At 43.1% G+C, this 25,754-nt stretch overlaps 1 protein-coding gene across 6 annotated transcripts; it reads left to right on the plus strand.

Annotated features, from left to right (window-relative positions):
- The first annotated feature begins 380 nt into the window (after positions 1 to 380).
- ZNF133 (zinc finger protein 133) lies at positions 381 to 19,995 on the plus strand. 6 transcript variants are annotated; one of them, XM_059134134.1, is made up of 6 exons: positions 381 to 535; positions 1,825 to 1,997; positions 12,131 to 12,208; positions 15,537 to 15,663; positions 15,804 to 15,899; positions 18,066 to 19,995. In XM_059134134.1, the coding sequence occupies exons 2-6, from the start codon at positions 1,920 to 1,922 to the stop codon at positions 19,811 to 19,813; spliced, it is 2,127 nt and encodes a 708-aa protein (XP_058990117.1). In that variant the 5' UTR covers positions 381 to 535; positions 1,825 to 1,919; the 3' UTR covers positions 19,814 to 19,995. The 6 variants fall into 6 exon arrangements, with proteins under 6 accessions (XP_058990117.1, XP_058990120.1, XP_058990118.1 ...); XM_059134137.1 differs by having other exon boundaries at positions 382 to 535; positions 1,825 to 1,897; XM_059134135.1 differs by lacking the exon at positions 12,131 to 12,208 and having other exon boundaries at positions 382 to 535.
- The last annotated feature ends 5,759 nt before the right edge of the window (positions 19,996 to 25,754 follow it).

Below are 25,754 nucleotides of genomic sequence, written 5' to 3' on the forward strand. Positions count from 1 at the left end.
CTACCTCACCTCCCTAGTGCCGCCGACCCCAGCCAACCCCAGAAGCCAAGCCGAACCTCCCCGTGATGCGTCATTTCCGCCGGTCGGAAGGCGGGCCGGCACCGGATGCGGAAGTCACTGCAGGGGGCACTGGGGAGTGTAGTCTTTGAGGCGGAAGCGTTAGAGAAACGGTCATGGCAGGGCGAGAAGCTATACTCGGGACCCTGTACGTGTTTTGTGAACGTGGTTTAAAAAAACACCGAGGATCCAGGTGCCGCAGTGGTCATTCTCTAATGACAGGGGCACGTTACCCAGAATTGGCTACCTGGGAGGCCATTGGGAGCTGTGGGCTGTCAGTTCGCGTCTGGCTGCGCGGAGCATCCTGGGAGGTGTGGTCCCAGCGCCACGCCGAGGATGCTGGGTAGTGTAGTCCCGGCATGGTACAGAAGTAGGTCCCCAGCTGGTGGCTGGAGTGACCCCTTGTTCTTGGGTGGCGCTGGTGAGTGAGGCTCCCGCGGGATCCTTGCGGCAACTGTGCCCTTCCTGGCGCAGCAAGGTAGGTCTTAAAAGGCTGGTCTATGGGCTGAGGCTGGGGACGGTGCAGACGGCGGGGAGAGGAGGTAGTGGTGGGGACACGCTGTCGTGGCTCAGGCCGTGCTCTCCCGGATGTCTTATTTTGGGGGGTGTGGGCGCGCATCTCCGAGGAACGTGGGTGAAGCCCAGCCGCAGAGCCCAGTGGTAGTGGGTCCTGGGCTTGGGCCTTTCGTCCAAGGGTTCCTGAGGGTGGGGACAGGTTCGGCCTTTGCCGAAATCGCGGTATTGAGAGAGGGCTCGCTCATGTCACAACTCCCCGGGTTTGCGGAGAGTTCAGTAAGTAGGCTTTTGGGGGTTGTTATTTCCTGGGTTGTGGTGTGGGAGCCGTCCCTGGGGCCATGTGTCCGGGGTTTCGGTGGGTGGATGTTGATCGCCTCTTTTTTGGGGGGGTCCAGCTACCCCTCAGCTTTGCCGAGGCGGGGCGACAAGCAGGCTGGCTTAGCCAGACGTGCCCGAGTTGCACTGGGTGTGGAGTGGCCATTTTGGCGCGATCCTACGCCCTCAGTTTGGCTGGTCGCCCCAGGGTTCCGGCCTTGGAGGAAGGGTCGGGTTAGGGTGCAGTAGGCAAGTTTTTCAGAGTCCCCAGGATCCTCACTGACCACGGGAATCAAAGATTCCCACACCTCTGGTGTGAACAGGCTTTGGCATTTGAAAGTCCATTTTAACTTTTTATGTTGGAGAAATTTCAGTCAGAAGTAGATAAAACTCCATAGACCCATTACTCAAATTCAGTGCTTATCACCTTATGACAGGTTTTGATTTCTTCCCGTGAGGGATACACTGAGAATCCTTAGAACCCACAGAGATTCACCATCACCACCCTTACTGGTTAAGAATATGGTCTCTACAGCCAGATCTCAGCCAGGCTGTCATAGCTGTGCCACCTTGGGCAAGAGACTGACCTCTCTGTGTCTTCATTTTCTTATGTGTAAAATGAAGATAAGAAACTGTGCTTCACTGGGTGAGCAGGATGAGGTGGAACTCCTACAGTGCCTGGAAGAGTCGCTGGTGTATATTTAGTGCGCTGCATAAGTACTATTCTTACTAAGAACAAAGGTGAGGGAGGATCAGCTCTGCTCATGCTCAGTGTCAGTGGCATGTCAGGGCAGGCTCTGTTCCCAGCAAGCTACCCACAGTCCTGTCTCCTGTGATAGGTCCATTCCTTTAAGGAGGAGGCCCTACCCTACTGGAACTTGAGGGTTTCCAGTAACTCTTCTGAAGCTTTTGTTATTTTTGATCTGCCTTCTGCAGCCCCTGCCTGCCAAGAGAGGATTGCCTGGTGGGCAAAGAGAGGACTGCTGGGCTCCTGACAGCCCACCTTCAGGTGGGGACCCTTCCCCATTTGCATGCCAAACCTCAGTGGGTTTCCTTTGCTCATCTTAGATATCTTGTGCCCTACAGTGTCCCATCTGCATGAAAACAAGGTAACAGTTTTCATAAGGACTGTTCTTCAGACCTTGTGTCCTCATTTGTGACCCTTTTGATTTCTCCATGCCTCTCTGCTTCAGTAGAAACTCTGTTGATTTAGCTTAGATGCGATCCCATTGCGTAGCATTCCTGGATTCCAGTGTGTCCTTGTCAGCAGCAGAACACACATGATCAGGACTCTTAGGCTCTCAGGCTGCATCGTGACTGTCTAGCTGTCCTGCTGGATTAGGTACCTCAAATCAAATACCTGGCACCTGGTTAGGCTAAGCAGATGATGTAGTGTGAAGACATGTGTTGTCGTCATTGCTGGTTGGAAGGGGACATTCGGGGGTGGGGGAGAGGTGGCTGATTGGAAAGGCATGGGTAGGGTGTTGTTGGAATGAGCCCTAAATGACAAGTTGATGAGGGTGGCCTCGATCTGAGGGCAGGGGGGAGCAGAGCAGTGGCAGGATTTCCCACTCCCAGGTATGGCTCTCTGTCTCCTTTCCATTAGAGCTGAGCTTGAAAAAATTGCCTCTGCTGCTGTCTTCATGTCTATCCTTCCTTCATCTCTTAAACATTCCACTGAGGCCTTTTCAGCTCTACCCACTGAAAAACATTGTCCTCGAGGGTGGGCATCGTGTGGTAATGCCACAGTCCGTTCTCTGCAACATTTTACGTTGTTGCATCGTACTTCCTTCTCTTTAAAATATCCTTTCATGTCGTGGCTCCTGGTTTCCAGGTTTTCCTCCTACCTCATAGGCTGCTCCTCCTGTCCCTCTCCCTGCTTCTCTTGTCCCAAATCCCCACTGCCCTTGGACCTCTCATCTTCTCCAGGCACACCGTCTCCATGGTGGCCTCATCTCCTCTCAAGGTCTTAAATGCCATCTCTCTGAGGTTCAGCCTAGAACTAGGCCTTTCACCCGGGATTCCAGTCTCCCTCTGTCTACTTAGAATTTCCTCATGGATATATATCTTTGGCATCCCAAACCTCATGTGTCCAACAACAAACTCTGATCCCCTCCCCCAAACATGCTTCACCCCAAAAGAATATAGAGCACTCTCTCAGAGAGCTTAGCTCTCATAGGGAGCAGAGACATGACATCTCCTTCCTTCATATTGCTCAGGCTCAATACCTTGGAGTCATTCTTAACTTTCATACCCCATCTCCAGTAAGCAAATCTGGACCCTTAACAATCTCCAACCTCTGCTCCTTCCATCGTGGCCAAAACCACCACCATGTCTCCTGGCTCACAAAGATATTTGAATGATCTCTTTGCATCTTCCTTCATCCCCCTAACATATATTAGCCAGTACAGCAACCAGAGGGATCTTTTAAAATGTCAATCAGATCACGCTATGCATTTGCTCAAAACCTTCTAGTTGCTTCTTATCTCAGGCAGAGTCAGACCCAGTATCCTACAAAGCTGCATTTGCTCTCCCATGTGGAAATGAACTTTCTCCCCCTCAGTCTCAAGCACAGTACACCAGCCACAATGAACTCTGTACTTTGACCGTGTGCTGGCTCTTGTCTGCGATGCTCAGCATACCAGCCCCAGTGAACTGGATCTTTTCAAAGCTACTCACTTGGCTCACTCCTTCACAGGCTTTAGATGTTAACTCCATCACCTTTTCAGAGAGCCCATGCCTAACCACTATTTAAAATTCTAATCCCCCCAATTAAATAAATGACTAAATAAATAAATTTTTTAAATTCCCAAACCCCACCCTGCTTCTCTTAACTTTTCTCCTTCCCTCCTATATTGGTCTTCATCTCACTCATCACTTCCTGCTGTACTGTGTGTTTTACTCATTAATTTAGTATGCTCGTCTTCCTCCTCTGGACTTCCATGTCAATGAGGCCAGATGTTTTTTGTCTTTGTTCACTTTTGTATCCTCAGTGTCTAAAATAGTATCTATCATCCCGTAGAAGCTTAATAAATATTTTAATAACTGAATGAATGATCCAGCCATATATATATAGACCTAATTCTGGAAAGAATGGATGAGGCTGAGTGGGATGCTGGGAGAGGGTCCGCAGACCCTACCTGGACGATCCCTGGCCATTGTCCTCCTCCCCCAGCGGGTACAGGAGTGGGGAGGAATTGAGAGGGATCTCAGAGGGAGAATCAGTTGGCCTTGGTAACGGGCTTTCTGTGGCAAGTGGTGAAGTAGGCCTGGTGCCTGAGTAGGGCGTGTGGGCAAGAGGGAAGGTGCTTCTGTCATTAAGAAAGTTAAGGGAGAAGGCATGGCATGTCTGGAAGGGTCCTGATTGTTGATTGCTACAGTACAAACCACCCCAAAATTTAGTGGCTCAGAAGAATCAGCATGTTATAATTTCTCACAATTCTTTGGGTTTACTGGGATCAGCTTTGTGGTTCTTGTGCTATGTGTGTTACAGATCTGGCTGTGGCCACAGTCCCTTGGGGCCTTGCTTGGGTTAGAACTTCAGAGATGGTTCCCTCATATATTTGGCTCTTTCTGAGTTGGCTAGAAGGCTGGGGTCAGCTGGGACAGCTAGGCCTCACTCTTTCCATGTAGTATCAGGGCCTCTGTCTCTGCATGGTTTCTCCAGCAGAGGGATTGAAGTTCTGACATGGTTATCTTGGGCCTCCCTATATCGTAAGTTCTCTGGTCTTCTTAAGACATAAATCTGTAACTGACAGAGTGTCACTTGGGCCACGCTGATTGGGCAAAACAGCAGCAAGGACAACCTGAAGGAGCTCCCAGTGTTTGAAGCTGGAATAATTTCAGTAGCCAAATAGTGATGATATTCTATTATAAGCCGTGGGATAAGATGTGAATCCATACCAATATAAAGAATTGAATAAATTTAAAGAATGGGGAGAAGGGATAGCTCTTGCTTACAGAACAATTAATGAATTTAGAATTAAAAAGGAAGATAGAACCTCATCATTTGGTAAATACCACCGTAATAACTATTATTGAAACCTCCCAAAAATGCATGCTGACATTAGAGAGTGGACATTTGAAGAGAATTAGGGTATTTGTATAATCTCAAAGTATCTCTCCCAAGTTATTTATTAATTGTAAATACCCAGCTGACATCGCCTTAACCAAGTGATCAAGATCAAGTGATGCAGTACACTGAAAAGGACATGACATCACTTCTGAGATAATCTAGCCAGAAATGAACTAACCTCCTTCTAATCATGAAAAAAACATCTGACAAGCCCAAAATTGAGGGATATCCTTCAGAAGTGTCAAGTTCACGAAAGACAAGACAGAACTGTCACAGATTGGAGGAAATTAAACATACCTGGCAACTAAATACAATATGGGAACTTCATTTGAATCCTGGACCAGAAAAAGGACATTAGAGGAGAAACTGACAACATTTGATTAAGCACTGTGGTTTAGTCAATGCCAATTTCCTGCTTTTGATCATTGTACTATGGTTTTCTAAGATGTTAACATTAGAGAAAGCTGGGTGAAGGTTATATGAGAAATGATATTTTGGCAACTTCTGTGTAAGACTAAAATTAGTTCAAAATAAAAAGTTTTGAAAATCCATCAATCTTATATTCTTGAGTTGTTTTCTTTTTTAATAAGGAATGGGTGTTGAGTTTTGTCAGACTGTTTCAGCTTACATAAAAACACTTGATTTTTCTCTTCAGATCTGTTGATTAAATGGTGTATTATAGTAATGGATTTCCTAATATTATACCAGTCTTGAATTTCTGGGAGTCCCACTTTGTCTTGGTGAAATATTTTCTTATTATCATATTGGGAGTCTCTTAGCTGATATTTCTAGAATTTTGCTTCAGTATTCATAAGTGATACGAATTTTCAGTTTTTTAAACTGCCATCAAGTTTAGGTGTCAACATTAGAGTTGCTTTATAAAAAGAATAAGGAGGGACGCCTGGGTGGCTCAGTTGGTTGGACGACTGCCTTCGGCTCAGGTCATGATCCCGGAGTCCCGGGATCGAGTCCCGCATCAGGCTCCCAACTCCGGGGAGTCTGCTTCTCCCTCTGGCCTTCTCCTCGCTCATGCTCTCTCTCACTATCTCTCTCTCAAGTAAATAAATAAAATACTTTAAAAAAAAAAAAAAAAGAGCTTTAAAAAAAAAAAAATAAAAAATAAAAAGAATAAGGACATTCCCTCCATTTTTCAGTGCTCTGGGACAGTGTTCAGAGCATTGGTACTGTCTGGTTTGAAAGTTTGGTGAAATTCCCTTGTGATCATCTAGGTTCAGTTACATTTCCTTAGAAGTTATGCATTTCATCTAAGCATACACATTTTTTATAGAGGTTTGAAAAATATTCTTATATGACTTTTTTTTAAATGTGTTTTAGTGATTCGGTAGTTATTTCCTCTTTGTTGTTTCTTATTTTCAATATTCATGTTTTCTCTTTTCTTGAGTTAGCCATGTTTCACTAATTTTTTACAGAAATGGGATGTCAGTTATTATGCTTTTTTCTGTTCGTTAATTTGTTTTTATCTTTATTAAAATATCTAAAGCTGTAGATTTTCCTCACCTCACTGTTTCAAATGAATCCACAGTGTTTTCGTTATTTTTTAAAAATTTTTAAAGGTTTTATTTATTTATTTGACCCAGAGAGAGAGATCACAAGTTGGCAGAGAGGCAGGCAGAGATAGAAGGGAAAGCAGGCTCCCTGCTGAGCAGAGAGCCCGATGCAGGACTCAATCCCAGGACCCTGAGATCATGACCTGAGCCGAAGGCAGAGGCTTAACCCATTGAGCAACCCAGGTGCCCCTCATTATTTTTACAAATCTGTGACTTCATTTGTGTTTTCCCTCTAACTCCCAACATTCATTAAACCTTTTCTACTTTCCCCTTCCCTTGTCTCTTCTCCCTTTTTAGTGGCATTTCTACTTGATGAGGACACATGCCATATACCATTAGTATATATTTTTCTACTCTCTTACCCACCGTGTAGTGGTCACCATCAGTTCTTTAGCTGGTTTCCCCTGTCCTGATCATATTTCATGTCCATCTTTGAGCAGATTCCTCACAAAGAGCTCATGGCTATAGAATTCCCCAATCTCTTGCATGTGTAAAAGTGGTTTCCTAGAGGCCTCTTACTTGAAGAATCCCTTGGGTGAATATGAAATCTTTGGGTCATAATGTCTTTCCTTTTAAGTTTCTGGTAAATGTAGCTCTGCTGTTGCCTTGCTTTGAATGACGGTTCCCAGAACAAAAATATCTGTTGTAGTCCCTGCTTTCAGTTCTTTTGGGCTATCCCTAGAAGTGGAATTGGTAGAGTATATGATGATTCTATTCTTAGTTTTTTGAGCAACCACTATATTGTTCTCCATGGTGACCACACCATTTTGTATTTTGAGCAGTGCATGAGGGTTGATGATTTTGATAATTCTGATGGAAGTCTGGTATATTTTTTGCCAAGGATCACTTAGGATTCTTGTTCTTAAAGGTCTGATAGCTTTTCTAGTAGATATCTTGAAGAGGGTGGTTGTGAATAAATTTCCTGGTACTCTATAGGTCCTTCGTATTCAGGTCATTTATTCTTGAACTTTTCTTGGACTATAGTTTTAAATATTGTTCCCTTTTTTTGGTTTTTTTCAGGAACTACAATGATATAGGTGATACTCTTTTTTTGGGGGGGGTGGGGTCTGATTTCCATTTCAATCACTTTCTCTTAGCGGGTCCTTTATTTCATCTTTATTCTCTTAAGTGGTTTTCCTGCTACACTTCAATGCCCATCCTGTTTTCATTTCAATCTATTTGTGTCTGTCTTGTAACTTTGTTTCATTTCTTTCTGAAATTCAGTCAACACTCACTTTGTTTCATTATTTTGCCAGTTTCTGTTTAGCTTTTGAATTTTGTTTCCAGTTTTATTGAAATATAATTGACATGTAACATTGTGTTAACTTAAGGTGTGCAATATAATGACCTGATACATGTATTTGTTGGGAAATGATTATCCCAGTAAGTTTAAGTCTATCCATTTCCTCAACATAGTTACAAATTTGAATTTTTTATTCAAGATGATTTCTCCTTATGTTTGAGGATATTGATTTCAGCTTATAGTGTTTTGTTGTGACTTTTTCTCTGTCACTATTTTTTCTCTTTCCTTTTCTGCTTTTTTTCTTTTTCCTTTTTGTTTTTGTTTGCAGAATTTTCTTTAGCTGAATTTTGGATTCTTATTTTCTGTTTTGGTTTTCTATGGAGGAGGACTGCATATCTGCATTTCTGTAGACAACTGTCAGATTCTCGTGTTTTTGAAGTTTCCTAGTTCAGGGAGACTCTTCTGTTGGTGTAACTAGTATGATTTCTTTGCTGGATTGCAGGAGGAGAAGAGATTATATGTTCTTTTTAAAAATTCTCTTCTGTTTTGCAGGACCCTGTATTTCCCCCTTGCTTATTTTTCCCTTTACCTTGGAGTTTCCAAAAGGTGCCTTTTCTTTGCTTGTAGCCCCCTTTTCCCCTGGGGCTTCCCGTTTCCAGGACTTTCTGTGCTCATTCTGCCTACACTTTTAAAGTCCCATCCCTACATGTAGTACGTGCTCTGACCTATCAGTACACCTTTTCAGCATTTTCTCATGTATGGTAGCTTTATTTTTATTTTTTTTTTCTGATGGTTGTTTTCTATCTACTTTAAATCACCTCTTAGTTCCTTTCTTCTCTCTTTCATTAGTTTTCCTCCCTAAGCTGCTCTTCTACTCTCTGATGGCTTAATGTTGGAAGTATAGGAGATACATCTCTGGTTTCATGTTTCATGCTTTTTTTAAAACATATTTTTTATTTTTTGCTTTTTAAATTAAATTTATTTATTTGAGATAGAACGAGAGTGAGAGAGAGAGAGAGCGCACAAGCATGGAGAGCAGAAGGCAGAGGGAGAAGCAGACTCCCTACAGAGGAGGGAACCCAATGCAGGGCTCAATCCCAGGACTTGAGGATGACGACCTGAGCCAAAGGCAGACACCTAACCAACTGAGCCACTCAGGCACCTCTGTTTTTCGCTCTTTTAAAAATAGATAATTTATTCACAGGTAATTTGAATTTAGAATGTCCTCTCTCAAGGTATGCTCAAAGGATGTATGTTTTGTGTAAATGACCTGTGTTTCAGTAGAGGCTTATCTAAGGTGTTTAGCAATCTTTGACATGATTGGACTCAAGCTTTAAATTCAGTCTCACCTGTGAACAGTAGCACATGCCTGCACAGCTCTGTTCACCTTCCATCCATTGTTAACCACTTGAGCTTTTTGTTGTCTTGCCTTCCGCATTCAGCCAAAGTATTCAGCAGACTTTAGGAGGTACTTGTGTGTAGATCTGAGGCTCATCCTTAGTTGCTCCCACTTTTCTAGGATTTCACCATTCGGTTTCCAGGAAGTCGGTAAGCCACAGACTCTTGATCAGTTGTTCCTCATGTGCCACTTGGACTAGGGAGTGCCCTCTGGTGAAAAATGAGTTAAATACAGGTCTCACACTGGGTGTGTCCCTTCTTTCAAGGTTGTCCCCCCTTCAGTTACGTGCTGCTTTTGGATATAGTATCTTCAAATAGTTGTTTTTTATGTTTTCACTAGGGTATATAGTTATTAGTAAGAGGGTTAGTTTGATACAAGCTGTTCTCAGTATCAGAATCTACTGCTACTGTTTTAATGTACTGTTTCTTGTTCTTTTAAAAAACATTTTCTTCTCTTTTTTCTCAGTTTTTTGTTTGTTTGTTTGTTTTCCTACTTTCTGGAGTAGAAGGCAAGTGAAAACGGTTGTTTGTTTTAATGCAGTACTTTGACAGTTCAGAAACTGTCATTTTCCTTTTGTGGTTTCTTATTTTCAATATTTACGTTTTCTCTTAAGATAGCTGTGTTTATTTCACTAATTTTTTAAGAAATGAGGATTTCCCTTATTACACTTTTTTCTGTTCATTAATTTCTGTTTTATCCTTATTAAAATATCTAAAGCTGTACATTTCCCTTACCTCACTGTTTCAAATGAATCCCACACATCCACAGTGTTTTCTGTTATTTTTAGAAATTCTGTGACTTCATTTGTGTTTTCCCTCTAACTCCCACCTGATGCAACCTTCAGTAAACCTTCTCTACTTTTCCCTTCCCTTGTCTCTTCTCCCATTTTAGTGGCATTTCTACTTGATGAGGACACTTGCCATATACCATTAGTATATATTTTTCTTCCCTGCTCTCTTACCCACCGTGTAGTGCTAGATCTAAGGTTATGTATCTTAAATGCTCAATATCAGTTTTTTAGCTGATTTGCCCTGTCCTGTCTTATGTTTAATATTCATCTTCCAGTTCACAAAAAGCTCATGGCTATGGAATTCCCCAAGCTCTTCCATGTGTAAAACTGGTTTCCTGTAGCCCTCTTACCTGAAGACTCCCTTGGATGAATCAAGTGTTATCAAAAGTGTGGAAAGGCGCAGTTATATATGGCCATTATGTGGTCATATAACGGCCATATATGTGGCTGTTATATGTGGCATTGTGAGTTGGTTGGCCTTCGGAGGGCAGTTTGGCAGTGTAAGCATATGTTCAATATTAAGCCCAGTAATTCCACTCTGTTAGCACTCATACGGAAAGACTGATGTGTTTGCAGAAAGGTATTGCTTATAACCTTTTGATTGGTGATAAATACAACAGTCTGTTCATTGACAGAGGAATACTTTCTTAAACAAAATGTGGTTGGCTGATGCACATAGTATAACAGTTATTAAAAAGAATGGAATTTTTAAAAAGTTTTTTTAAATAAGAAGAATGGAGTTGGGTCTATGAGTACTGGTGTGTACATAGCCCCAAGATATTTAATGCAAATAAGTCAGAATACGGATGGTTTTACTTATAGGAAAGTAAAATTGTTTACACATGTACCTAAATACAAATGAAAATGAAGAGAAAAAAAAAATTGTAAAGAGCACTCATGAAATAGTTAAGAGCAGTTACCCAGGTGTGAGCTGGGGCAGAGTCCAGAAAGAGAACTAAACTTTCTCCTTTATTATCTTCAAACTACTCTAGATTCTTTCTAACACTAACAGAGATTTTAATCACATGTATAATTAAATAGAATGAAATTAAACCACAAAAATAAATTTCCTGAAAAATGTTTTTTTGACTTCTCTTATGAGTGATTTGCCACTTCATTTCGTTCTTTCTTGACCACTTCGTCCAAGTCTTATTATTTACTTAACCTGAGTTGTCATAATTTGTTATTTAAGATTGCTAATTCATTCTTGCCAGTTTCTATCCTTGGTTATTGCTTTTGATTCCACAATATTTTGTTCTCAACACAATGTTTTTTCTATCCTGGCTATCCAATGAAAAATTTACCCTTTTTTTGTGGAAAAATCTTTTTTACTGGAAATTTTCAATTATTAAAGAAACAACAACATAATTACCATCCTTATGTACATCATCTTGATTTTATGCTTCTTGACATTTTATTGTATTGCAAAAGATTTTTTGCTGGTTAAGAGTTTTAAAATAACTTTTTATTAATGGAAGAATTTCAGACATGTTCAAAAGCAGCAGCAATACTATAATAAAGTCCCAGCGTTAATAGTCATCACCATGTTGCAGTCTTGTTTCATGTTTTTGTCTCATTTTTTCTGAAATGTTTTTAATCATTTCCGTCTATAAATACTTCAATATGTATTTCTTTGAAAAACAACCAGAATACCATTTTCACAACCCCTCAAGTTCATAATGCTGCATTTAACATTATCTACTACCAAGTAAATGGCCTCAAAAATGTCCTTTTAGGGACACCTGGGTGGCTCAGTAGGTTAAGCCACTGCCTTCAGTTCAGGTCATGATCCCAGGGTCCTGGGATCAAGTCCCACATCGGGCTCCTTGCTTGGCAGGGAGCCTGCTTCTCCGCCTCTGCCTGCCGCTATGCCTGTTTGTGCTCGCACTCTCTCTCTTTCTGTGTATCTCTCTGTCTCTCTCTCTGACAAATAAATAAAATATTTTTTTTTAATGTCCTTTTACATTCAACTTGTTGTGATCAGGAGTTTGGATCTGAACTTGTTGAAGGCCTGGCTTTCTGGACCTTTTTCCAGGGCCCTAGTTGAGAATCAGCCTGGCAACATTCCCCATCATACCACCCATCCCTCAACTGAGGCAGGTCTTGCCTCACTCATGGGGAGAGCATTTCCACCTGACACGCTTTCATTTCTGTTTTCCTTACCCAGATCTGCCTTCTGAGATATCAGCCTTCTTTAGGGATACCAGGAAAAATGGCCACAGGGTCCCGGAAAGCCAGGGTAATGGTGAGTGTTTTCTGTATTTCCACACTGGCTGTTTCAGAGTAGACACATTTTCTTATCCTGGCTGTCTTATTGGTACCTGGCAGAGTCTAGCTCTAGTTCTGGAGGTTTGACTTACCTTACCTGAAGCCTGTTCCACCTGTGACTTAAGTCACTCACCAAGTGGCTGACTCTAAGCAACACAAAGTTTGTATAGGAGAGAGTCCCATTCCGTTGTTCAGCTTTAAGACTTTTTTACAAGTTGAGAGTGATATCAGGGAAAATAATGAAGTAGGAAGCACCAGGAATCTGTCTCCCTACCTAGGCAACAATTTTATTGGCAAAATCTTTCTGATATAACTATTTTGGAACTCTGGAGTCTAGTTGAATGGTTACAGCATTCCAAATCACTTCAGTGTAATCCCTACCAAAATCCCAATGACTTTTTCCCCCCAGAAATAGAACTCTTCACCTTAAAATTCATATGTAATCTCAAGGGACTCTGAATAGCCAAAACAAACTTGAAAGAGAACAAACGTGGAGGGCTCACAGTTCTTGATTTCAAAATTTACTACAAAGGTACAATCATCCAAGCTGTGTTACTGAGATAAAGACAGCATTACAGAGTAATGGATAGACCACAGAGCCCAGAAATAAACCCTCATGTATATGGTCAAATGATTTGGGACAAGAGTGCCAAGACCATTCAATGTGGAAACAACCCTATTTAATAGATAGTCCTGGGAAACTGTATGTCTACATGCAGTAGAATGTAGTTGGACCCATACCTCATATCATACACAAAAATGAACTAAAAATGGATCAAAAACCTAAACAGTTAGGAACTGAAACTATGAAATTCTTAGAGGAAAATAGAAGGAAGGCTTCATGAAATTGGATTTAGTGTTGAGTTCTTGGATATTACACAAAAAGCCCGGGCAACAAAAGAAGAAATAGATAAACTGGTCTTCACCAAAATGTATAACTTCTGTGCAAATATATTTGCAAATGACTTATCTGATAAATGATCTGAGAAGTGACTAATATTCAGAATATATAAAGAACCATAATCCAACAAAAATAGAAACACCTCAATTCAGTGGACAAAGAAAAGAACTTGAATAGATATTTATGCAAAGAAGTTATCTAAATGGCAAATAAGCATGTGAAAAGATGATCATCATCACTAATCATTAGAGAAATGCAATTAAGTCCACAATGAGATACTATTTTATACCCATCAGAAGGCTGTTAACAAACAACAACAAAACAGAAAGCAACAAGTGTTGGTGAGAATGTGGAGAAATTAGAACCCTTTTGTATCGCTAGTGGAGTTGTAAAATTATGCAGTTGCTGGGGAACACAGTGATTCCTGAAAAAAAAAAAAATGAATGTGACATTACCATTTGGTCTTGTAATTCTACTTCTAGGTATATACCCCCAAAGAATTGAAAGCAGGGACTCAAACAGTTCATTATACACCAATTTGCAAGGTAGTATTGTTCACAGTCGTTAAAAAGTGAATACAAACCATATGTCCATCAATGGATGAATGGTGTATACATAAAATCGAATGTTTTTTTAGTCTCGAAGAGAGAAGAAATTCTGAGTTCATGCTTCCAAAGGAATGAACCTTGAAATTAGCCTGACACAAAAGGACAGATACTGTATAAGTCCACATATTTGTACTTTGTAGAATAATCACATACGTAGAGATGAAAACTAAAATGGTTGGTACCAGGGTTTGGGAGGAGGAGGGGTTATTATTTAATGGTTACAGTTTCAGCACGGGATGATGAACAAGTCGTGGAGATGGATAGCCGTGAGGGTTGTACAACTACGTGAATGTACTTAAGGCTACTGAAATGTACACTTAAAATGTACTTAAATGTACACTTGAAACAGTAAAATAATTGTTAGGTATATTTTACAATAAAAATTAAAAATCTGTAGGCTGCTACATTCCACCCCTTCTGTATTCTACCTTTTATTCCTCCTGGGTTGTCCTCCCTGTTCGTGTAGTGGCTTCCTCTCTTCCTTTGCTCACAGTGTCATCTTCTCTGCTCCCCATAAGCTTCACCTGGAATACCTAACACTCCCTCTTCTCACTTCTGTGCATCTTAAGAGAAGTTCCTGGGGCTGACTCAGGACCCTTTTCCTGATGTCTGCATTTCACAGTGCCCTCCATTTTGAAATAGAGTTAAGCAGATGAGTAAAACTGGGCTGGAGGGTGAGAATGAATGTAGAGATAAATTTGTAGGTTGAGTGGCCAAGAAGGTCCACCCTGAGCATCCACAGTGTGGGACCATAAATTTAATATATTGTCTACATTTCACTGGTTGACCACAGAGGTGGACCCCAAACCCAGACAGTACGCTCAAGTCCATGCTCTTCACTGCTCCCCACTTGTGCCTATCAGACCCAAGGAGGCCAAGGAACCATGGTATTTAAGGAAAGGACTGAGTTATATTTAGGCTTTGCCATTATTGAGTTTATGAACTCCAGTCATTCAGATGCTTCATTCAATACTAACATGATTGATGTATTATTTAATTTTCTAAATTCTTAAAATTCAAAAGTCTGTTATGTTTGTACTTTTGTTTAATTTTTATATGTTGCTTGTTCTTCTGTCTGCCTAGATTTGAAGTTCTTGAAAGTTAGGGACTCTTTTTTGCACATAGTCTTCACACAGCCCACCCAAGATCTTGACTGTAGATTCACAATGTTGTTGGCTGGCTAGTAACAGAGGTTTAAAGGTCTTGGAACGCATGGCATCAGGGTCACAATGAAAGGCAGAGTGCCCCCCCCTTTTTTTCTAAGGTTTATTTATTTTTAAAGATTTGCTTGTTTTATTTTGAGAGGTAGCTCACAGGTGTGCACACACGAGTGCAGTGAGGGGCAGAGAGAGGGGGAGAGAGAGAATCCCAAACAGGCTCCATGCCCAACAAGGCCTGATACAGGTCTCGATCTCACAACTCTGAGATTAGGACCTGATGTGAAATCAGGAGCTGGACGCTTAAATGACTGAGCCACCTAGGTGCCCCTAAGGTTTATTTATTTATTTGAGAGACTGAGATGGAGACAGAGTGCACGAGCAGGGGGAGGGGCAGGAGAGAGAGAGAGAATCTCAAACAGACTCCCTGCTGACCAAGGAGCCTGATGTGGGGCTCGATCTCATGACCCGAGCTGAAATCAAGAGTCAGAGGCTTAACTGACTGAGTTACAATGTGCCCCAAAGACAGAATCTTGATAGCTCACCCGCCTCCCGCCGGGCAGCCTTCTCCCTTCTCCTCAGCCTGAGTCTTGGGTGAGGCTGGCTCCCCAGTGAGCAGGGCTCTGTATTCTGTTACAGGCACACATGGCCTTCAGAGATGTGGCTGTGGATTTCAGCCAGGAAGAGTGGATGCTGCTGAGCCCTGCTCAGAGATCCCTGTACAGGGAGGTGATGCTGGAGAACTACAGCAACCTGGTCTCCCTGGGTAAGCCCTGGAATCTCTAAGGACTCACGTTCTTGCTGCTGGGTGTTTCAGGCTATGCTTGAAGCAGCCATCTTGCTTTCTGAGTTGGCCCTTGTGCCCCTCACCTACAGCCACCTTGTTTTTTCCTTTCCTGTGAACAGGAATTCCATTTTCTAAGCCAAAACTTATCACCCAGCTGGAGCAAGGGAAGGAAACCTGGAGAGAAGAGAGAGCGTGCCCACCCGCCACCTGTCCAGGTGAGTGGGGAGTGCTGAGCAAACAGAGCCTGGAGCTGCGGGCAGCTGTGTGTGGGAGAAAGGAGGCCTCACTCCGGTGCTGGAGAGGGCAGCTCTTCTGACCTTCTGTGCTGTGGTTATTGTTGCCTGGCACGGCCTCCCTTCTAGACCTTCATCCTTCACCCAGCCCTGCAGGCAGGGCTTTCCTGGTGTCTCTCATCTCCGTCTGCCACTAGAAGTCTTTCTTCCTCCCACTAGGTTTGCTCTCTTTCCCTCACTCAGATCTCTTCCACAGTCATGGGCTTCTTCTTCTTCTCTCTTTTTTTTTTTTTTCTATTTAAAGTTTTATGTGAGAGAGATAGCAAATGAGAGAATGAGAGAGAGAGAGTGCGTGCACACAAACAGTGGGGGCAGAGGCAGAGGGAGAAGCAGACTCCCTTCTGAGCAGGGAGCCCAACTCGGGACTCAATCTCAGGACCCCGAGATCATGACCTGAGCCAAAGGCAGACGCTTAACTGACTGAGCCACCCAGGTGCCCTTGTGGGCTTCTTTCTGTTACTGTATTTTAAAAAGACTGAGCAAGAAAGTAAGAAAAAAACCCAGTGAGTTACAGAAAGAAGACAAGCTTGCAGATGCCACCCTCTCTTTAAGACCTCATGTGGCTTCTCCACGCGAACACATCCTCGCTGTCTCTGCCTCCTCTTGGAAGGACGCTACTCTCATCGTATGAGGGCTCTACCCTCATGACCTTTTTAACCTGAATTACCTCTTAATTAAGGTTTACCTTAATTACCTCTTTAAAGGCCCTGTCTCCAAATACAATAACACTCTGTATTGAATACTGCAATATAGATATGTATACAGTTGGTTTTTAAAAGTTCACTTTATTGGGGTGCCTGGGTGGCTCATTCATTAAGCATCTACCTTGGGCTCAGGTCCTGATCCCAGGATCCTGGGATCATGCCCCTCATCAGGCTCCCTGCTCAGCAGGAAGCCTGCTTCTCCTTCTCCCTATGCATGTGTTCCCTCTCTCGCTGTGTCTATCTCTGTCAAATAAATAAGTAAATAAAATCTTTAAAAAAAAAAGTTCATTGATCAAGAAAATTTTGTTCAGGTTGGTCCAGTACAATCACTACCTGGTATCTCAAATTGTTTGGTCATTTATTGCCTTCAGGAGACTAAAACCAGCTGTGATAAAACAAGACACTCAGTGTTAGCATCTTCTGCACATGAGGTGTGATAAGAAGGAATTTCTGCTTCTGTGCTGATTTCTGGGAAGATTTTTGTTTAGATTAATTATGGAAATTAACAGAGCTTAAACTGGTCAGGGGCCCCAGGAGGGAACATCTTTAAGGGAGTAGGGGACTGTACTGTGTTTGTGTCATCCATTGCTGAAAACCTGCGGCCTCGTAGAAATTCTGGCCCAGAGTCATCCTCTAATACATATGTGCTGGTGAGTGGAGGAATTCCAGGCATCTCACACAAGATCTCTTCAACCATCTTTATGCTGCCTCCTACAACTAGGGGTTCTCCATTCTGAATGACTGTTCTCTCTATCTGTCCCTTTGTTCTCAGGGGGAAATAGGGAAAAAAGACCTGACACTTCCATACAGGTCCTCTGGTCAGATCTCTGTCCGTCAGTGAAAATACTTGTGGACATGGTTTCTGTCACGTGCGTGGTGGTGAGGAGACAATTGAGGTAGCCAGGGAGTACACTCGCTTAGTGGCCCTATTTAAAAGAATTGAAACTGTCTGTGGTGATTTTTATAGCTGGCTACATGGGAGAGGCTTGGGAGTGGATTTTCTGGGTTGTCATGGAAGAGGCTGGAAAAGCATTTCAATTTAAAGGAAGTCTTGAGATAAACCATAAGAGACTCTTAATCTCAGGAAACATACAGAGGGTTGCTAGAGGGGAAGGGACAGAAGGGATGGGGTGACTGGATGATGGACATTGGGGAGGGTATATGCCATGGTGAGCACTGTGAATTGTGTAAGACCTGTACCCCTGAAACAATACACTATATGTTAATAAATAAATAATATTTTTAAAATGAATTCTTGATTGGGTAGCTGTCAAATTTTCAGCATTTTGAAGAGCAGAGAATTGGGTCCCACAGCAGACTGGGCAGACTTCCTCAGGCTGCCCCACTGAGTCTCAGTTCTAACTCTGACTTTTCCCCTCTGCAGCGGATCCAAAGCCGGAACTCCACCTCTGTCCTTTCTGCCCTTCGTATTTTTCCAGTCAGAAATTCCACATGCAGCACATGCTGTGTAATCATCCACCATGGGTCTTCACGTGCCTATGTGCAGAAACTCACATCGAGCCAGGGGATCCATGCCCAGGGGACCCGAAGCAACAGCAACAAGCCTCGGATCGAGAGCCGTGGAGTGATAAAGCAGAAGATCAAGAGACAGAAGTCGCCAAGCCTTTGTTTGGTAAGACAAAAAAGAGGACTTCGGGGACATTCTCTAGGCCACCCCAAAGGCAGTCAGTCAGCTCTAGGAGTGGCATCAGAGGCATGGAGATAGAGGCCAGCCCCACTCCGACAGGGAACCCCGAGGAAGCAGACAGACTGTTGAAGAGGATAGAAGTCTTGGGCTTTGGAACAGTCAATTGCAGAGAGTGTGGACTGGGCTTCAGCAAGATGACAAACCTGCTCAGTCACCAGAGGATTCACTCCGGGGAGAAGCCATATGTGTGTGGGGTGTGTGAGAAGGGCTTCAGCCTGAAGAAGAGCCTCGCCAGGCACCAGAAGGCCCACTCGGGGGAGAAACCGATTACGTGCAGGGAGTGCGGCCGCGGATTTAACCGGAAGTCAACGCTTATCATCCATGAGAGGACACACTCAGGCGAGAAGCCCTACATGTGCAGTGAGTGCGGGCGAGGCTTCAGTCAAAAGTCAAACCTCATCATACACCGGAGGACACACTCAGGGGAGAAGCCCTACGTGTGTCGGGAGTGTGGGAAGGGCTTTAGCCAGAAGTCTGCTGTCGTTAGACACCAGAGGACACACTTGGAGGAGAAGACCATTGTGTGCAGTGACTGCGGACTAGGCTTCAGTGACCGGTCGAATCTTATCTCACACCAGAGAACACACTCCGGGGAGAAACCTTATGCCTGCAAGGAGTGTGGGCGCTGCTTTAGGCAGAGGACGACCCTGGTCAACCACCAGAGGACACACTCCAAAGAAAAGCCTTACGTGTGTGGTGTGTGTGGGCACAGCTTTAGCCAGAACTCAACCCTCATCTCACACAGGCGGACACACACCGGGGAGAAGCCTTACGTGTGCGGGGTGTGTGGACGTGGCTTTAGTCTGAAGTCACACCTCAACAGACACCAGAACATACACTCAGGGGATAAGCCCATCGTGTGCAAAGATTGTGGGCGAGGCTTCAGCCAGCAGTCAAATCTCATCAGACACCAGAGGACACACTCAGGGGAAAAGCCCATGGTGTGTGAGGAGTGCGGACGAGGCTTTAGCCAGAAGTCCAATCTCGTAGCACACCAGAGGACACACTCAGGGGAAAAGCCGTATGTGTGCAGGGAGTGTGGTCGGGGCTTCAGTCACCAGGCGGGTCTCATCAGGCACAAGAGGAAACACTCGAGGGAGAAGCCTTACATGTGCCGACAGTGCGGACTGGGCTTTAGCAACAAGTCAGCTTTAATCACACACAAACGGGCACATTCAGAAGAGAAGCCATGTGTGTGCCGAGAGTGTGGCCAAGACTCTATCCAGAAGGCACACCTCCTCTTACATCAGGTGACACACCAGGGGGAGAAGCCTTATATGTGCAAGACATGCGGCCAAGGCTTCAGCCACAAGTCCCACCTCAGCAGACACAGGAGGATGAAATCTGTCCACTACAAACTGCCACTCCAGCCTGACTCTGAGGCCTGTACAGGGCAATCTCCTGACGTCTTACACTCTCTTTGAGAGTGAACATGGTAGCAAGGACTAAATAAATCATCAAAATTGTGACACTTCCATGAAATGGAGTAGAGAAGTGCATTCTGAGCAGTCAGAGGACATTTGACTTAGTTCACTTTCTCCACACTAAGTCTTCATGTTTTGGGGCCTTTTGTTTTAATAAACATTGCTTCTTTACAAATCTGTAACCTTGGCTACATACCTCATTCACTCATCTGTAAAGATAAGGGACAAGGAGTGGCACAGATAGCTGGAATTCTCTAAGGCCACTCTTCCACAAGAATTCAATTCCTTGGAAGACAGGAACCTATGAGTCACTAGAATATTTACTGGAAAGTCTGGTCCTTGGTAGAGGGGGGAAATGGAGGAACTGTATTCAGGGATTTCAGGTGAAGAGAGGGAATCTTTCAGGTTTCTGCCCAAAAGCATGACCTCCTCTAACAGGTCCTCTTCAATCTACAGCTACCTTCTTCCCTTGACATGTTATGGCCCCCTTTCTCATTTCTCTCCTCCTAGCTCTGAAATGTCTCTGCTCTTGCCTTTGCTGAATCATCCCTTAATCATGTTAAATGCTTTTTCTCAGGCTTTATTTAGTCCCTGGCCCTCCCACTATGGAGACCCTCCAACAGTACATTGTAACACTCCAGTCCCTCGGACCTGGAATCTTCCAGCTGTGACCAACCAGTTCCTTCATCTCAAAGCCTGGCTTCTCCAGTCACATTCCTGTCAGACCACCAAAAACATGGAGAATCTCCAGCCACCCCCAGCCACACCATCTCACTGGCACTCTAGTGATCTAATGGCCTTTAATAACCACATGCTCCCCTCAGTCCTCCAGTAACAGGGAAAAGACTCTTGGAGCCACTCCCCCAAATCAGTCCTGAAATACCAGGGTTTAGGACTTACAGTCATGTTGGGGTGCCTGGGTGGCTCAGTGGGTTAAAGCCTCTGCCTTCAGCTCAGGTCATGATCTCAGGGTCCGGGATTGAGTCCGCATTGGGCTCTCTGCTCAGCAGGGAGCCTGCTTCCTCCTCTCTGCCTGCTTTTCTCCCTACTTGTGATTTCTGTCTGTCAAATAAATAAATAAAATCTTTAGAAAAAAGAGAACTTACAGTCATGTTCCTCAGCTTTCCATCCCAGGCCCAGGCCCCATGCCAACCATCCAGGAACTGGTCCAAGGTCCTTTAGCCACACACCCTCAGCAGTTCTCCAATTGCAAGTTTATATTCAGCCATATTTAAAGACTCCTAACCATCCTTTCACGGTGTTTCAGTCCAAACTCCATTTGCTCAAAAAAATCACCTTTAAGATAAAGACCCATCTCAAGGACGCAGCGGTAAACACCTCCCCCTTTCTTTAAAGGCAGACTGCCATGCGCAGCGCCTCACTTGGATGTGTCTGGAGTCTTGGAAGCTTGACTACCCTACGTTCTCCTACAAAGGGACCCTGAGGGCTTGTTTGGAGGTTCTAGCAGGGGAGCGCAGCTACTCATATACCCTTGACCGAAGAACAGTCCTCTTCTCCATCGGGGAAGGTCGTCCTCTTCGACTGAGCTGCAGCTTCGGGAGAGATGCACATGGAGCAGTGAGGGAGGGCGGGGACACCCGCCTAGCCAGCCAGAGCAGCCGAGTCAGCTCTGGCGATCAGTGGGGTGACAGATGTTGCAGCCTGATCGTCCTCACATCCTATAAACCCTTTTTTAAGATTTAAGAAGATTAACTATATAGCTCCTAGACGCTCAACTACACAAAACATCATCCTGGCAACCCAACAAGAGAGAGCCTTCACTTGAGCTCTATAGATGTTCTATCTAATGGAGTCAACTCCTGTAAGAGGCATGGGAAATACGAGTTTGTAGTAGAAACACCAGGCTGTCCTGAAAAGGACAGAGAAAAACCCCTACTTTTTCCTCTTTTTAAAGATTCTTATTTGAGAGAGCATGAGCAGAGAGAGGGGGCAAGGGAGAAGCAGACTCCCCACTGAGCAGAAAGCCAGACACAAACCTCAATCCCACAACCCCAGGATCACGAGCCAAGCCAAAGGCAGATGCTTAATTGACTGAACCACCCAGGTGTCCCCAAATCCCTACTTTTCTATAAGCAGAGAGGCAGGCAGAGAAAACTAAGCTGCAAATATAGGTTATTTTGTACAGAAAAGGAAGAATAAGCACAGACATAAAATCAATTGAGAATCACTGCCAGAGAGCAATACTGGACACTAATTAAGGAACTGGTGGCATGTGCCCAGCTGAATTTCAAAATATCTGAACTGATGTACATCTGTCATTTCTCCATTTTTTTTAAATAGAACCATTTATTGTGGTGATATTTTATCCCCAAATCAACACCATGTCAGATACATGTCTTCAGCTCTCAAGTCTTCAGATAAAGAATCATCTATGCTTGAACATGGGTTAGATAACAAGATTCTGAACTTTTGAGTCAATGCCATAATGAAATAAGACTTTGAGGGTCTTAGGGATGAGTGTGTGTTTCACATGGGATGGACATGAAGTTTGGTGTTCAGATGGTAGATGGTGCAGATAGTCTCAGAGATGGTTATTATCAATTCCTTCACTTATGTGTGTGTGTGTGCGTGTGTGAGAGAGAAAGAGTCTAATTACTCTCCCCATGGATCTGGATTGGCCTTAGGGATTTGCTTAATCAATAGAATATAGGAGAAGTGAAATTATGGGACTTCTAATGCTAGTTCATGAAAAAACCTTATGGTTTCTACGCTGATTCCCATTTTCGTGCTGTGAAAAAAAGCCACACTGAGAGACCTCATCGAGGTATTCTGGTCAATAGCCCTAGCTCAGCTAGCCGACAGTTAACGTCAGCTGCAGTTACATGATAGAGCTGTCTTGGAAACCCCCTTCTGCTGCACCTTCACACCTCAAGAGAGAACCATTCAGCTGAACTCAGTCAGTCTATGGAACTGTGAGGGATGATGACAAATTGTCTTAAGCCCTAAATTTTAGCATTGCTGTTATATAGCAATAGATAATTTTAACACCTTTGAAACATGGGGCACCTGGGTGGCTCAGTGGGTTAAAGCTTCTGCCTTCAGCTCAGGTCATGATCCCAGGGTCCTGGGATCAAGATTCGCATTGGGCTGTCTGCTCAGCGGGGGAGCCTGCTTCCTCCTCTCTGCCTGCCTCTCTGCCTACTTGTGATCTCTGTCTGTCAAATAAATAAATAAAATCTTAAAAATAAATAAATAAATAAGACTGACTTTTCTAACTATGACTCGAAATCTTGAAGCCATAGTGAAAATAGGTCGAGTTTTGCTACACAAAAATAAATTCTGCAAGACAACCCACACCTTCAGCCAAAACCAAAGACAAACTGGAGGGACATACACTGAAGTTATTCCATAATATAAAGAGACCTACAAGATATCTCTGGAAACAGAGTTTTAAAAATCAACAAAAGGGGTGCCTGGGTGGCTCAGTGGGTTAAGCCTCTGCCTTTGGCTCAGGTCATGATCTCAGGGTCCTGGAATCAAGCCCTGCGTGGGGCTCTCTGCTCAGCAGAGAGCCTTCTTCCCTCTCTCTCTCTGCCTGCCTCTCTGCCTACTTGAGATCTCTGTCTGTCAAATAAATAAATAAAAATCTTTAAGAAAATAAATAAATAAAATAAAATCAACAAAAAATACACTGACTGTATGATCAGATTCAGATCACAGTGTACGAAGTCTTTTTTCATTTGAAAATGTCCTTAATGTCAATGAAGATACAAATGAAAGCCACACAGCAAGACTTAGACCTGTCAGACTGGCCAAAATTCCAAAAGTTGAAAACATACTCTTGTAATAGACTATGGAAACAGGGACACTTACGTGTTAGTCTTGGGAGTATAAATTGGCACAAGTTACAGTGGGCAACATAGTGATATCTACCAAAATTATAAATTCATATTCCCCTTATGAGCCCATAAACTCAATGGAATTTATCTGATAGCTGTACACGTGTATGTGTGAAATGATTTCCATGAGTTCTTCAGTGCAATAGTAACTTCAAGTTTTAGTAAAGAAGAAACATTCACCAATAGAGGAACTAATTAAAGTAAACCATGCGTAAATAGAACAAGATGCTGTATATTGTCAAAGAATGAGAAGCATCATTATGTTCTGACATGGGAAGATCTCCAAGATTAACCAATGGAGGGAGGGTTGGGGAAAACAGTTTGAGAATGTTAACAGCCATTGTGCTATGTTTTACATTAAAAAGCAGAACATATTTTTAGAAAATAAGAGCTAAGTTAAAAGACTACACTTCCAGTTTCAAAACTTACTAAAGCTAGAGCAATAATCAGTGGCATTTCAGGAACAGAAGCCCTACAGCAGAATTTTCTTCCAAAATAGCCCAAGAAATGCAGCTTTTCATACAAATTCATGCAGAGTTTAAGTTTTGCATCTAAACTTATACACTTGGATTTTCTTCTAAAATGGCCTAGAAAGATGTTTTTCATCCAAATTAGCACAATAAGTGGGATTTTCTGTCTGTAATACTACACCATGATCTTGGAGATACAGTTTTTCATCCAAATTTGTTAAGTTTTATGGGTTTTGGGAATAATTCATATGCCAAACTTTTCTCTCTCTCTCTCTCTTTTTAAGATTGGTGGCTCAGTGGGTTAAGCCACTGCCTTCAGCGCAGGTCATGATCCCAGGGTCCTGGGATCGAGCCCCGCATCAGGCTCTCTGCTCCGCAGGGAGCCTGCTTCCTCCTCTCTCTCTGCCTGCCTCTCTGCCTACTTGTGATCTCTGTCTGTCAAATAAATAAATAAATAAATAAATAATCTTAAAAAAAAAAAAGATTTATTTATTTGAGAGAGAGGGCAGGGAGAGGGCAGCGGGGAACAAAGGGAAAGGGAGGAGGAGGATCCTAATATGCAGGACCATGGGATCTTGACCTGAGTCAAAGGCTCAATGGAGCTACCAGGGACCCCCACCAGACTTTTCTAAGATGACAAAAAAGTATGACTTTCCATCTAAGTATGCTCAGACTGGAGGGTAGTGTGGTTATAAATTCTATGCTACATTATTTTAACAAACTACCTAGAAATACACTTTCTCATCCAAACTCATTCAAATCATTGGTTTTGGAGGGCACAAATTCATCAAATTGTCCTCCCAAATGGACAAGAAACATGATTTTTAAAATCCAACTTCATATAAATAATGGAGCTTTGGGAAATAAGTCATATGCCACATATTTGTCCCAGATGCCCCGCTAATGTGATATTTTCATCTACATCTGTTCAAATTTGGGGTCTTATTGAAACTAGGTCCTACATTGGATTTTCTTTTTCTAAATTATGCCAAACATGTGATTTCTGACCCAAATTCACTCAAATCTTGGTATCTTTTGGACATAAGTATTATGCAAGACTTTTCTTCAAAAGACCTGGAAATGTGATTTTTCACATTGGCTCAATTAGTTTTTTGGTGGGGTTTTCTCCGGGGAGGACATAATTTCTGTGCCAGATTGTCTTCCAGAGTGGTCTAAAAATGTGACATTTCATCCAAATGTCCTCAACTGGTAGGAGGATTTTTTGGTAGGCCCTGTGCCAGGTTGTTCCTTGCAAATGGCCATAAAATAATATTTTTTATTAAAATTTACTAATATCATGAGGTTTGTTAGATGTAAGTCCTGTGGCATATTTTCTTATAAAGTGGCCCTCAAACATATTTTTAAACCTAAATTCATTCTGGGGCGCCTCGGTGGCTCAGTGGGTTAAAGCCTCTGTCTTCTTCTGCTCAGGTCATGATCCCAGGGTTCTGGGATCAAGCCTCACATCGAGCTCTCTGCTCAGCAAAGAGCCCGCTTCTCCGTCTCTCTCTGCCTGCTTCTGCCTACTTGTGATCTCTGTCTGTCAAATAAATAAATAAAATCTTTAAAAACAAAAAACCAAAAACCTAAATTCATTCCAAAATGCAGTTT

This window comes from Mustela lutreola, chromosome 9 (assembly GCF_030435805.1).
Source record: "Mustela lutreola isolate mMusLut2 chromosome 9, mMusLut2.pri, whole genome shotgun sequence".
NCBI classification, from domain to species: domain Eukaryota; kingdom Metazoa; phylum Chordata; class Mammalia; order Carnivora; family Mustelidae; genus Mustela; species Mustela lutreola.

Bases quoted from the DNA above. Each gene is read 5' to 3' on its own strand.
- ZNF133 (XM_059134134.1), top strand. From the start codon at position 1,920: ATGCCAAACCTCAGTGGGTTTCCTTTGCTCATCTTAGATATCTTGTGC. The intron at 1,998-12,130 runs GTAACAGTTTTC...TTCCTTACCCAG, and splicing joins CCCATCTGCATGAAAACAAG to ATCTGCCTTCTGAGATATCA. The intron at 15,664-15,803 runs GTAAGCCCTGGA...TCCTGTGAACAG, and splicing joins CAGCAACCTGGTCTCCCTGG to GAATTCCATTTTCTAAGCCA.